The 13,207-nt window shown below is 47.3% G+C and overlaps 1 protein-coding gene across 5 annotated transcripts in view; it reads right to left on the bottom strand.

Annotated features, from left to right (window-relative positions):
* LOC112217911 (cadherin EGF LAG seven-pass G-type receptor 2-like) overlaps positions 1–13,207 on the bottom strand; it is an 86,028-nt gene that overhangs the window by 10,627 nt on the left and 62,194 nt on the right. For all 5 annotated transcript variants that reach the window (XR_006078743.1, XM_042296609.1, XM_042296611.1 and 2 more), the window contains exons 7-20: positions 12,950–13,113; positions 12,616–12,741; positions 7,139–7,305; positions 5,825–6,004; positions 3,987–4,100; positions 3,712–3,886; positions 3,435–3,576; positions 3,181–3,301; positions 2,805–2,988; positions 2,420–2,521; positions 2,193–2,287; positions 1,275–1,484; positions 673–856; positions 2–326 (exon numbers count right to left, since the gene is read on the bottom strand). Coding sequence is in view for 4 of the 5 variants with exons in the window: in XM_042296609.1 (XP_042152543.1) it covers positions 2–326; positions 673–856; positions 1,275–1,484; positions 2,193–2,287; positions 2,420–2,521; positions 2,805–2,988; positions 3,181–3,301; positions 3,435–3,576; positions 3,712–3,886; positions 3,987–4,100; positions 5,825–6,004; positions 7,139–7,305; positions 12,616–12,741; positions 12,950–13,113 (2,289 nt within the window). In the remaining variant the exon portion in view is untranslated. The remainder of the gene's footprint in view (position 1; positions 327–672; positions 857–1,274; positions 1,485–2,192; positions 2,288–2,419; positions 2,522–2,804; positions 2,989–3,180; positions 3,302–3,434; positions 3,577–3,711; positions 3,887–3,986; positions 4,101–5,824; positions 6,005–7,138; positions 7,306–12,615; positions 12,742–12,949; positions 13,114–13,207) is intronic.

Below are 13,207 nucleotides of genomic sequence, written 5' to 3'. Positions count from 1 at the left end.
CCTCAGACTCCTCTTATCAGGGTCGTAGCTCGCAGGCAGCAATGAGGCCAGGCTGTGGAAGATGATCACGCTAGCGATGGCCTCCTGCTCAGGGTCGTCAGGACCTCGATGTCTCCTCTTCCTGCTGGACGTGTGGTTTCTCACAGAGGATTCTGGGAAGGTGTCCAGGTGGCGGTGGCCCTTGGTCTCCATGGGCGGCTTGAACACTGAGTCGGGGAGGGTGACTGCAGTCTCCTGGTCCTGAGGCCTCAGCCCTCTCAGAGACTGGTAGCGAGGGAGCTTGGCTCCGGCAAAGTTCATCTTCTGGAGGCGATCTATTGAGATGACTGTGGAGAACACCCAACACAGATGGGGTAGGTTAGACAGCAGACAAACCACTAGAAAGAGGTAGAAGGCTAGATGGTTCAGTTTGTGAATCCTACAACTTATGGAATAATATTCAACAAATATTCCAACTGATTAAAAAAGTCTACATCAGGGCTCTACAACCCTGTTCCTGGAGAGCTACCCCCCTGTAAGTTTTCGCTCCAAACCCAGCTGTAACTAACCTGATTCAGCTTATCAACCAGCTCTACAGGAACAGTGTTGGAGAGCCCTGGTCTACACAAAATTGTGTCTTTCTGTCCGACATAACGTCTATACCTAGTGTAAAGCAAAGTAGACCACACTCACCTATGTGTGGTGTGACAATGGTGAAGGGGCTGAGGTAAGTCTTCCTCATGTTCTGTGCCAGGGTGTTGGCATACTCCTCATACTGGTGCAGTAGGGTCGCCGTGCCCCCCTCCGTCTGCTGGATCAGCTCCCAGTGTGACCGTGTGCCCGGGGACAGGATGGCACTGCCCACCTGCACCAGGTTCTGAGGAGGGCAGGGGGTCAGAGAGACAGACTGGCATAGGGTGGTGGAGGCAAATGTGTTGTGTTCAGTTACCTACAGAGTTTATCCAAGATGCATGTTGCATTGTGTCATGTGCAGAGGCTGGTGGGAGGAGCTATATGAGGACAGGCTCATTGTAATGGCTGGAATGGAATTAATGGAATGGATTCAAACATTTGGTTTCCATATGTTTGATGTGGTTGATAGCATTCCATTTTTCCATTCCAGCAATTGCAATGAGTCTGTCCTCTTATAGCTCCTCCCACCAGCCTCCACTGGTCATGTGGTGTTATGCTGTTAACTGTGTTGCGCTGTCAGGTGTTGCCTTATGCTGCACTGCATGGTGGAGTGTTGCACTCTGCAATATTGTGTTGTGTAGTGTTGTGTGTTGTCGTGTTACCTCAGTGAAGTGGACGTCCTGGGTGGCGGTCAGGCTGAAGCCCTGCTGGTGGCTCTCGTACTGCAGTAGGCTCTGGGTGAGGCGGTAGGCCACCTGCACATCACTGCCGTAGTACTCCACCGTGTGCAGCGTGGCGTTGGCCAACATGGCTGCCATCTGCTGGACCCGCCCAGAGTCCAGGAGAGACACGTTACGGGAAAGCTTTTCTGACTGGACCAGGGAGAGAGAGAACAGTCTTACAGCACCATTTTATATATTGTATTTAATAAGTTGTGTATATGCAGGGCTCCCTTGTAAAAGTGACCTTGGTCTCAATGGTAACTAAAATAAATTTAAAACAAAAAGACCTAACTCTGCTATATTACAGCAATAAAATCAGTTCATCATTCAACTTTTTTCAACCATATAAATGTGAGCTGATGAGTGGTAAATGAGTCTAGCTCTAGTGGAGCTGTATGAGGGGTAAATGAGTCTAGCTGTATGAGGGGTAAATGAGTCTAGCTCTAGTGGAGCTGTATGAGGGGTAAATGAGTCTAGCTCTAGTGGAGCTGTATGAGGGGTAAATGAGTCTAGCTCTAGTGGAGCTGTATGAGGGGTAAATGAGTCTAGCTCTAGTGGAGCTGTATGAGGGGTAAATGAGTCTAGGTCTAGTGGAGCTGTATGAGGGGTAAATGAGTCTAGCTCTAGTGGAGCTGTATGAGGGGTAAATGAGTCTAGGTCTAGTGGAGCTGTATGAGGGGTAAATGAGTCTAGGTCTAGTGGAGCTGTATGAGGGGTAAATGAGTCTAGCTCTAGTGGAGCTGTATGAGGGGTACACGAGTCTAGCTCTAGTGGAGCTGTATAAGGGGTAAATGAGTCTAGCTCTAGTGGAGCAGTATGAGGGGTACATGAGTCTAGCTCTAGTGAAGCTGTACACACCAGGGTCTTGAGTTTGGTGAAGGTGACAGAGGTACAGTTGAAGAGGTTGGGGGGCAGCCATCCCTTGTGTTCGTCACAGTGGCGAATAGCTGTGCCTGAGAGAGAAGGGGGAAATCTTCATAAAAGGAGAGGAACATGCTGGAAAGACCCGAGGCAAGTTTAAGTGCATAGTATAGTATATTCCATTATAGTATGGTAATTTGCTAAACTGCTGAGATTCATCGTACCGATAGATCCCTTGGGACAGGGGACTGCTGCAGGGAGACCAAACTTAGTCCTGGGCCACCAGATCCCTGCCTCTATTGCCTGGGGACAACTGTCATAGATCACTGAGAGAGAAAGACAGGGAGAGAAAGCGAGAGAGAGGAAAAGTGAGAGGGAGGGCGAAAGAGGAGGGAGAACAGGAAAGCTGATAAAAATTAATTGTCCAGGTGTAACTGTACACATGACATAGAATTTGCTTGGCACAAAAACACTTTTTAAAAGGCCATGTAATCACATTCATTTACTAAATCAGTGAACTAAATTAATCAGACTGGACTACAGATACATTTCTGAAGCATGTGACATTTGGTCATTCTTTACTGTCATGTGACGTATGTTAATGCTGACCTTCGCAGCCGTTGGGCGACACCTCAGCGAAGGGGTTGTCACAGTGGTCACACTGGCGTCCGATGACCCCTGGCTTACACTGGCACTGCCCGCTCTCCCTCTCACACGCCCGTGAGAACGAGCCCACTGGGTAACACTCACATAGCAGACACACCTCGCTGCCCTCTGGACAGTAGTGGTTATCCTGAGAGCAGGGAGAAAGGGATAGAGCGAGAGATAGAGGGGGAGGGAGAAGAAAAGGGAGAAAGGGATAGAGGGGGAGGGAGAAGAAAAGGAAATAAGTAACAAATAATACCAGCCCACAGTGCAGTTTCACCCATCGCCCCTGTCCACTTAAAACATCCTGCCATTGAGACACAGTAGTCAGCTGGCTCACCTTGCAGCGGCACTCCCCGCTGGTCTTGTTGCAGTCGGCATCGAAGCCCTTATCTGTCTGACAGTCACAGGGACCACAGGTCTTATGTCCCCACCAACCCCTGGGACATGGCAGGTCAGTCCTGAGGGCCACACATAGTCAGAAACACAACACATACACAGATACATTCTTATAGTGTTCTTTATAGTGATATGGACCAACAAAAACATAGTGATATGATCTGTGTATAGCAAAGATTAAGATGTTTTACTAACTTCTTCTCGCAATACTGGCCAAAGTAGTTGCTGGGACAGTCACAGGTGTAGCCGCGGGAGGAGCTAACCTTCCTGGTGCAGGCTGATTGGTGCTCGCAGGGGTTTAGCGCACATACGTCTGTGCAGTTATCGCCATAGTAACCTGGCAGGTAAACAACACAATAAGAATTCATAAGTTATGTCTGGGAGGGATCAACGTAAGACTATATGGTCGTATAATATGGTTGTAAAATCTAATGATGAGGAAGATAACGCTGATGATGGTTGGCAGATTGACCGGTGAGGCAGGTGCAGGAGTGGCTGTCCCAGTCATCACTGCAGTAGCTGTTAGAGGGGCAGGTGTTAGAGACACAGGGGTCTGGTACGCTGCAGCCCTGCTCCATGTTCACCCTCCTGGCCTGAGACATGCTGAGAGACACTGAGCTGGAAGAGGTCTCCCCCACACGCAAACCCTGAGGAACACACACACCAGGGAGAACGCACTCAGACACATGGACAGACAACATAGTATTTGTGTGTCGTCTGTGTTTGCGTGACAAGAGGTTAACGAACCTGCACACAGCCGCGGAAGCCATGCTGTATTTTCCCATCAGCCCCAGTGATGCCCCCGACACTCAGAGTCTTGACCTTCGCCCCCTTCAGTTTAGTATCCACTTCCATGCTGGCCTGGATTGGTAGATCAGATCACAAACAAATACAGTTTTTCTTTATTTTTACTATTGTCTACAATGTAGAATAATAGTGAAGACATGAAAACTATGAAATAACACATGAAAACTATGAAATAACACATAACAATCATGTAGTAACCAAAAAAAGTGTTAAATAAAAACATTTTATAGTTGAGATTCTTCAAAGTTGCCACCCTTTGCCTTGATGACAGCTTTGCACACTCTTGGCATTCTCTCAACTAGCTTCATGAGGTAGTCACCTGGAATGCATTTACATTAACAGACGTGCCTTGTTAAAAGTTAATTTGGGGAATTTCTTTCCTTCTTAATGTGTTTGAGCCAATCAGTTGTGTTGTGACAAGGTAGAGGCGGTATACAGTAGATAGCCCTATTTGGTAAAAGTCCATATTATGGCAAGAACAGCTCAAATAAGCAAAGAGAAAAGACAGTCAATCATTACTTTAAGACATGAAGGTCAGTCAATCTGGAAAATATCATGAACTTTGAAAGTTTCTACAAATGCAGTCGGCAAAAACCATCAAGCACTATGATTAAACTGGCTATCATGAGGACCGCCACAGAAAAGGGAACCACTACTTCAAGGTCTCAGAGCGAGTGACGTCACCGATAGAAACGCTATTAGCGCGCACCACCGCTAACTAGCTAGCCATTTCACATCGGTTACACAGCGGATAAGTTCATTAGAGTTACCAGCCTCAGAAATCAGCAATTAACTACACCTCAGATTGCAGCCCCAAATAAATGAGTTCAAGTAACAGACACATCCAACATCAACTGTTCAGAGGAGACTGCGTGAATCAGGCCTGCATGGTCAAATTGCTGCAAAGAAACCACTACTAAAGGACACCAATATGAAGAAGAGACTTGCTTGGGCCAAGAAACACAAGCAATGGACATTAGACCAGTGGAAATCTGTCCTTTGGTCTGATGAGTCCAAATTTGAGATTTTTGGTCCAACCGCCATGTCTTTGTGAGACAGAGTAGGTGAACGAATAATCTCTGCATGTGTGGTTCCCACCGTGAAGCATGGAGGAGGTGGTGTAATGGTGTGGGGGTGCTTTGCTGGTGACACTCAACAATTTATTTAAAATTCAAGGCACACTTAACCAGCATGGCCACCACAGCATTCTGCAGCAATGCGCCATCCCATCTGGTTTGCACTTAGTGGGACTCTCATTTGTTTTTCAACAGGACAATGACCCAAAACACACCTCCATGCTGTGTAAGGGCTATTTGACCAAGAAGGAGAGTGATGAGTGCTACATCAGATGACCTGGCCTCCACAATCACCCGACCTCAATCCAATTGAGATGGTTTGGGATGAATTGAACCGCAGAGTGAAGGAAAAGCAGCCAACAAATGCTCAGAATATGTGGGAACTCCTTCAAGGCTATTGGAATAGCATTCCTCATGAAGCTGGTTGAGAGAATGTCAAGAGTGTACAAAGCTGTCAACAAGGCAAAGGGTGGCTACTTTGAAGAATCTAAAATCTAAAATATATTTTTTGGTTACTATATGATTCAACGTATTATTTCATAGTTTTGTTGTCGTCACTATTATTCTACAATGAAGAAAATAAAGTAAAGTAAAGCAAAACCCTTGAATGAGTAGGTGTGTCCAAACTTTAGACTGGTACTGTACCTATTTAAATGTAATTAAAATTCCAAACCTACAGTCTGTCTTCTAACAGTGTCTCACCGTGTAGAGGCCATGGTCAAAGGAGAGCACAGCCTTGTGGCGGGGCTCGCCGCCCGGGATATCTTTCAGCTCCATCTGCACATGGTGCCAGTCTCCGTCATTCACTGTCACCTCCTCTACCTGGGACAGGGTGGAGTCCTCGCCCCTCTGCAGGCCCATCACCACACTGCCACCGCGCAGCTAGGGGAGGGAGAGAGGGGGGGGGGGTCGGGAGAGGATAGAGAGATATGTGGGAGAGGATGGAATGGAATGAGAGAGGTGGGACAAAGGATGGGAGAGAGAGGGGGATGTGAAGAGAGGTGAGGGACGGCAGAAGAGAGAGAAAGACCTTTAGCATGCAAACATCACATGCTCACAGACAGAGAGCTTTTCTTCTCATCATCCATATCAGATCTATGGTAATACAGTAGCTAAGAAAATAGCCCTGTTTTTTGTGTTTTTTTGAATGTACCAACTTTAAAATAGTTGCTGGACTGTTATACAACTTCAAAAAAGGCACCTGTCTAGACAAACAACAGCTGCTATCTGAAAGGCCTGGGTATGGCAGCTCTCAGATCTTGGGATGAGGCGTTTGTTAGTTGGCAGGCTTCTTCTCTCATCTCATCAAATATTTAAAGTCATGCTGCTGCCCAGACAGCCAACAGGTGGAGCTTTACATCAACTAACCCACAGTCACTCTGTGTGAGCTGCTGGAGTCATGCTGGAGTTACATGCCACAATGCACTAATCTATTCCAACACCATACTGAGGGGGAAAACACATGCATAATCTGATACAAAATTAGTGAAAGAAATTCCTATCAAAACTATTGGCTGTTTGGCTCTGTCTTAGCTTCAGATAGGATGAAATCCTGTATAATATGTATTATACTGTGCGTAATGACATATGAAATGACCTACAGTAAACACCTTTGCACCTGTGAGGTGTATTTGTAGTGCTGTTCCGTATTGTTGGGTAATGCTGTTGAAGGTGTGTGCATATGCCAGATTGAAGAGGGCTGTACAGTATACTGTGATATGGCAGACCAGGCCTCTGCTGGCGTGAGACACTATAGGGTAGTAATAATAATAAAAATAATAATAATAAATGGAAAATACATTTATATAGTGCTTTTCAAAGGACTTAAAAGATGCTTTACAGTTGTAGAAATGAAAAAAAAGAAACAAATCTAAACAAAAGAATGCCAGGCTAAACAGAAAGAAGACCAACAAAGTTGGGAGTAGGGCTTAAGGAAGGTGTGATGTGTGTGTGTGTGAGGAGGGTGTGTGGGTAGGACTGTGTATGGCAAGACTATTCGATGTGTTTTCTCTGTACCTGTAGGGTGAGGTTGTGGTGTTGTCCGGCGGTGAGGTGCAGCAGGGTGGCACTAGGCTGGCGCGTGCGGAACATAAGCTCCACGTGCCACGGCACAGTGACCACCGCCACCAGGTTAGTCCACTGCAAAAGGCTGTTACCCAGGAAACGCTGCGGGTTGGCCATCACTGCAACACAGGCAGGCAGATAGAGAGAGTGGGGGTGAGGGAAGCAGAGAGAGAGTGGGGGTGAGGGAAGCAGATAGAGAGAGTGGGGGTGAGGGAAGCAGATAGAGAGAGTGGGGGTGAGGGAAGCAGATAGAGAGAGTGGGGGGTGAGGGAAGCAGATAGAGAGAGTGGGGGTGAGGGAAGCAGATAGAGAGAGTGGGGGTGAGGGAAGCAGATAGAGAGAGTGGGGGTGAGGGAAGCAGATAGAGAGAGTGGGGGTGAGGGAAGCAGATAGAGAGAGTGGGGGTGAGGGAAGCAGATAGAGAGAGAGTGGGGGGTGAGGGAAGCAGATAGAGAGAGTGGGGGTGAGGGAAGCAGATAGAGAGAGTGGGGGGTGAGGGAAGCAGATAGAGAGAGTGGGGGTGAGGGAAGCAGATAGAGAGAGTGGGGGTGAGGGAAGCAGATAGAGAGAGTGGGGGTGAGGGAAGCAGATAGAGAGAGTGGGGGTGAGGGAAGCAGATAGAGAGAGTGGGGGTGAGGGAAGCAGATAGAGAGAGTGGGGGTGAGGGAAGCAGATAGAGAGAGTGGGGGTGAGGGAAGCAGATAGAGAGAGTGGGGGGTGAGGGAAGCAGATAGAGAGAGTGGGGGTGAGGGAAGCAGATAGAGAGAGTGGGGGTGAGGGAAGCAGATAGAGAGAGTGGGGGTGAGGGAAGCAGATAGAGAGAGTGGGGGTGAGGGAAGCAGATAGAGAGAGTGGGGGTGAGGGAAGCAGATAGAGAGAGTGGGGGTGAGGGAAGCAGATAGAGAGAGTGGGGGTGAGGGAAGCAGATAGAGAGAGTGGGGGTGAGGGAAGCAGATAGAGAGAGTGGGGGTGAGGGAAGCAGATAGAGAGAGTGGGGGTGAGGGAAGCAGATAGAGAGAGTGGGGGTGAGGGAAGCAGATAGAGAGAGTGGGGGTGAGGGAAGCAGATAGAGAGAGTGGGGGTGAGGGAAGCAGATAGAGAGAGTGGGGGTGAGGGAAGCAGATAGAGAGAGTGGGGGTGAGGGAAGCAGATAGAGAGAGTGGGGGTGAGGGAAGCAGAGTGGGGGTGAGGGAAGCAGATAGAGAGAGTGGGGGGTGAGGGAAGCCGATAGAGAGAGTGGGGGTGAGGAAGCCGATAGAGAGAGTGGGGGTGAGGGAAGCCGATAGAGAGAGTGGGGGTGAGGGAAGCCGATAGAGAGAGTGGGGGTGAGGGAAGCAGAGTGGGGGTGAGGGAAGCCGATAGAGAGAGAGAGGGGGGGTGAGGGAAGCCGATAGAGAGAGTGGGGGTGAGGGAAGCAGATAGAGAGAGTGGGGGTGAGGGAAGCAGATAGAGAGAGTGGGGGTGAGGGAAGCAGATAGAGAGAGTGGGGGTGAGGGAAGCAGATAGAGAGAGTGGGGGTGAGGGAAGCAGAGTGGGGGTGAGGGAAGCCGATAGAGAGAGTGGGGGTGAGGGAAGCCGATAGAGAGAGTGGGGGTGAGGGAAGCCGATAGAGAGAGGTGGGGGGTGAGGGAAGCAGATAGAGAGAGTGGGGGTGAGGGAAGCAGATAGAGAGAGTGGGGGTGAGGGAAGCAGATAGAGAGAGTGGGGGTGAGGGAAGCGATAGAGAGAGTGGGGGTGAGGGAAGCAGATAGAGAGAGTGGGGGTGAGGGAAGCCGATAGAGAGAGTGGGGGGTGAGGGAAGCAGATAGAGAGAGGGGGTGAGGGAAGCAGATAGAGAGAGGGGGGTGAGGGAAGCAGATAGAGAGTGGGGGGTGAGGGAAGCAGATAGAGAGAGTGGGGGTGAGGGAAGCAGATAGAGAGAGTGGGGGTGAGGGAAGCAGATAGAGAGAGTGGGGGTGAGGGAAGCAGATAGAGAGAGTGGGGGTGAGGGAAGCAGATAGAGAGAGTGGGGGTGAGGGAAGCAGATAGAGAGAGTGGGGGTGAGGGAAGCAGATAGAGAGAGTGGGGGTGAGGGAAGCAGAGAGGGAGAGAGGAAAGTGAGGAGAGAGAGAGGGAAGGGGAGAACGAGAAAGAGAAATTGAGAGCGAGAATGAGGAAATGAGGAAAAGTAGGTGACATGTGACAGAGAGTCATTACCACTCTCACAGTAATATGGTCTGTGATCAAGTCTGAACAACCCAGCTCCAGTTACTGGTAGGGAGAGTATACACAATCTATGATTACCACAGAAAACAAAGATGAGGGGGTACAAAGCCAGCAGTGCTACACGTTACACCTAACCTTACGAAAAAACAACAAATTAAGACGTCAATGGAATGAAAAGCTTGGCACTCGCTGTATGGGCATAAAATAGTATGTGTGGCAATTTGAAACTAGATACCCCTGAATAAATACTGTTCACATACAGAGCCAAATACCAGAGAAGATTCAACATGCCCCCTACCCCTATTCACTAGTACTTGTGATGAGTGTTGGCTAGACAACGCTCAGGGGTGGGGTGTGTGTTCAGTTGTATGTGTCTGTGTATTTGACATGCAGTCTGTGCATTCTGAAGACAGCCATTCTGGCAGAGAGGCACTAGTGTCACTTTTAGCTGGGTGTTAGACATGTTTTTCTCTCTCATTACACAGTGGCAGAGATGCAAGACACGGCCGTCCATAATTAATGACACAAATCAAGCCTGTCATTGGCACTAGAGAGAGCGAGTGAGGGAGAAAGAGAAACAGAGGACCCAGGGGATAGTGGATGTGGTGCAGTCTGGCACTGGTGTAAAGCTACAAAAAGATTGTAAACAGAATCTCATGAAAAGAGGTTGATACACTGAGTGTACAAAACATTAAGAACACCTTCCTAATATTGAGTTGCACCCCTACTTTTGCCCTCAGAACAGCCTCAATTTGACGGGGCATGTTCTCTACAAGGTGTTGAACGCGTTCCACAGGGATGCCGGCACATGACGACTCCAATGGTTCCCAACGTTACACTTCTTTTTTTTCTTCTTTTAAAAAAAGTACATGTTTATTATTTTCCAATAAAAAAGACAGCAATACAAACCATGACATTCATTGTACTGTTGAATGGGATGGCCCATTTAGAGGACAAAACAAAACTTAACTCACACATACACAAAATAAAACTAAATCCTATTAGGTGGTACATGTATAAGAAGACAGCATATAGTCATGACAAGCAGTGTAGTTAAGCCCAAAGTAAATGTTGAGTGGAGTACAGCACAGAGTAGCAGCAGATCGTCAACCCAGTTATGAAGCAGGACTAGACCATTTATCCAGTATCGGCTGCCATAGTTTGCAAAACACTGGACTTCTATTGGAGGTATTGTATCGAATCTTTTCCATATGTATTACATTCCCTAAATCCCGTAACCAAATTTCAAAAGGTAGGTACAGTCTCCAATTTCCAAAATTGCAATATGAGAGCGTTTCAGTTCTTGACACAAACCGGTGCGCTTGGCACCTACTACCAGACCCCGTTCAAAGGCACTTAAATCTTTTGTCTTGCCATTTCACCCTCTGAATAGCACACATACACAATCCAGGTCTCAAATGGCTCAAGGCTTTAAAAAAATCTTTGTTAAACCTGTCTCCACCCCCTTCATCTACACTGACTGAAGTGGATTTAACAGGTGACATCAATAAGGAATCATAGTTTACAGTTGGATTCTCCTGGTCAGTCTACGTCATGGAAAGAGCAGGTGTTTATAATGTTTTTTACACTCAGTTTCTATTTGCAGCGTGTTTGGTCTAAACAGGGTCCATATAAAAAGGCAGGCATGCTCATGGGATTGACAATGAAAGTATTTGTTTCCCCCATACCCTTGTCCACCCAGAGTCAGTGGTGAACATCAGAAAGGAAGTGAGATGCTGGGGATTTTCTCCATGGTTACTAGCTGTTCTGCCCTCTCTAACCCCTAATGGCCGATCCTATTACATACTGGAAGTTTAACAGCAATATTTTGATAGTGACCTTTGTAGTGGCGTGGCATAGTTCATGTTCTTGGTAGAACATGAATGTTCATGCCATCGGAACCCACTATCTAGATTAAAGATCAGCAGCACGGTTCTAGACTACATTCTGTTTTCCTTTTCCCTTCCGCTCTCCCTCTCTTCTTGAAATGAAGGAGTCACATGGGTTCATCTGCTTCAGTGAGAGAGGAACCCTTTCCCCATCCCCGTTCATTATCCCTCCTCTCGGGCTCCCCTTAACTATGAGAAAGAAGTGGTAATTATCACTGGATTTTACTCTAAACTAAAACAGGGAGGCTTTTGTGTAATTCACCATTTATTGAGTAGTATCCCTTTTTCTCTTCCCTCTCGCAATCTCCCTCTTATGAGCCGTCCCAGCTTGTAAACCAGCAAGTCAAACAACTGCAGAGCACAGAGGAGCTGAGAAGAGAAATGGACACTAGTAATGCTCTAACAAACAACTCTCTCAAACTGAGAAATAAAAGACTTCACCTTAAACATGTCCAAGGTGTTATTCAAGAGAACAGGTTTAAACATATAGCTCTATTCAAATGTGACATGATCCCTCATGACAGATTCATACAAGCTTATGGGATATCGCATCTGTCATACTGTATACACATCTGGGACCCTCACAAACCCTTGTGAAATGTCTGGTATAAAACAGCAATGCTCCGTATTAGTATTTATCAAGATCTCCAAATAGCTGCAGCCGAGGCGGCGGCTACTCTTCCTGGGTCCAAACAGGAATCAACATAACATATAAAATACAGTGTACAATAGGTAACCTTATGCTTTTATGAAACCATCATGTCAGCAAATAAATGATGACTGGCTTTATCTGTGCCAGGAAAGAGTCGATTCTAAAACGATGAGGAAATATTTCAACACTCTGCTGATTGAAGAGCCTACTTCAGTTACTTACAGCCCTGCCAATTCCCTCTACGCGTCACCCTGAGCAATCTCCTCTGCGTGGTGTCTATGCAAATGTTTCCGCACTAGATTTACACTGTACACTCAAAAAGGCACGTTTCAAAATGATAAGAAAATACAATATGGCAGATGCTCTTTTAACACCGCAGCACTAAGAAGCAAATTAAATGGTCAGTGTCACTGTAACCACCTGGTTGTTGAGTTATGGTACAGTCCATCAACTACAAAGACACTAGTTAAGTGTAGGTCAGACGAGCTGGGGGATGTTGTCTGTCTGATGGGTCACTTAGTAGTCTACTCCTGATGCACGCCTGTAGAGTCCTTGTACCTCTTTACTAAGAAGGGCATATAATGGTAGGTCATGGGGCCAACCAAACCTGGTTAGCTTTGATCTCATGTTTTAACCATTTGAGGAAGCTTTCCAACCTCCGGCAACGGCGTTACTTCACTTACCCTTCTCGCAGTTCCGGCCTCCAAATCCTAGGGGGCAGTCACAGCTGAAGGAGCCCCACATGTTGACGCAGGTCCCTCCGTTCAAACACGGGTTGTTATTGCAGAAGTGCCTTTTAGCAGAGCATCCTGGGAAGTTAAAGACATCTGAGGAATAGTTCAAGCCAACCTCATTATGCTAAGGGGTAATAAATTATTCATACTTCAGGTAAAACTTAAGGTACATTCACTTCCCCAACTCAGCTCATAGTGCTCAACTAAGACAGCAGGGAAGGGTGGATGCTATAAAACAGGCACAGAATGGTTCAGTCAAATGGCAATGTGCAAGGTTACTAACCTGGTAGAGTGCCGTTGTTAGCGATGAAGCTAGCCATGTCGACGTGGCGGTTGTCAATCCTCAGGTCCTTCATGCAGCCCACAAACTGGCGGTTCTGGATGGGGAAGTCCTCAGGCAGTTTGGGCACACCCCCTAGGAGGAGAGGACCAGTCAGATCCAGAGATCTACAGCAGAAAGATAGGACAGAGTCAGGCACATTTAGAATCTGTCACTCAGCTCTGCTTCTATACCACAACACATTATAAACACTGAGCTCTG

Source organism: Oncorhynchus tshawytscha, linkage group LG02, assembly GCF_018296145.1.
Source record: "Oncorhynchus tshawytscha isolate Ot180627B linkage group LG02, Otsh_v2.0, whole genome shotgun sequence".
Taxonomy (NCBI): domain Eukaryota; kingdom Metazoa; phylum Chordata; class Actinopteri; order Salmoniformes; family Salmonidae; genus Oncorhynchus; species Oncorhynchus tshawytscha.
This window is presented reverse-complemented; position numbering and strand designations above follow the sequence as displayed.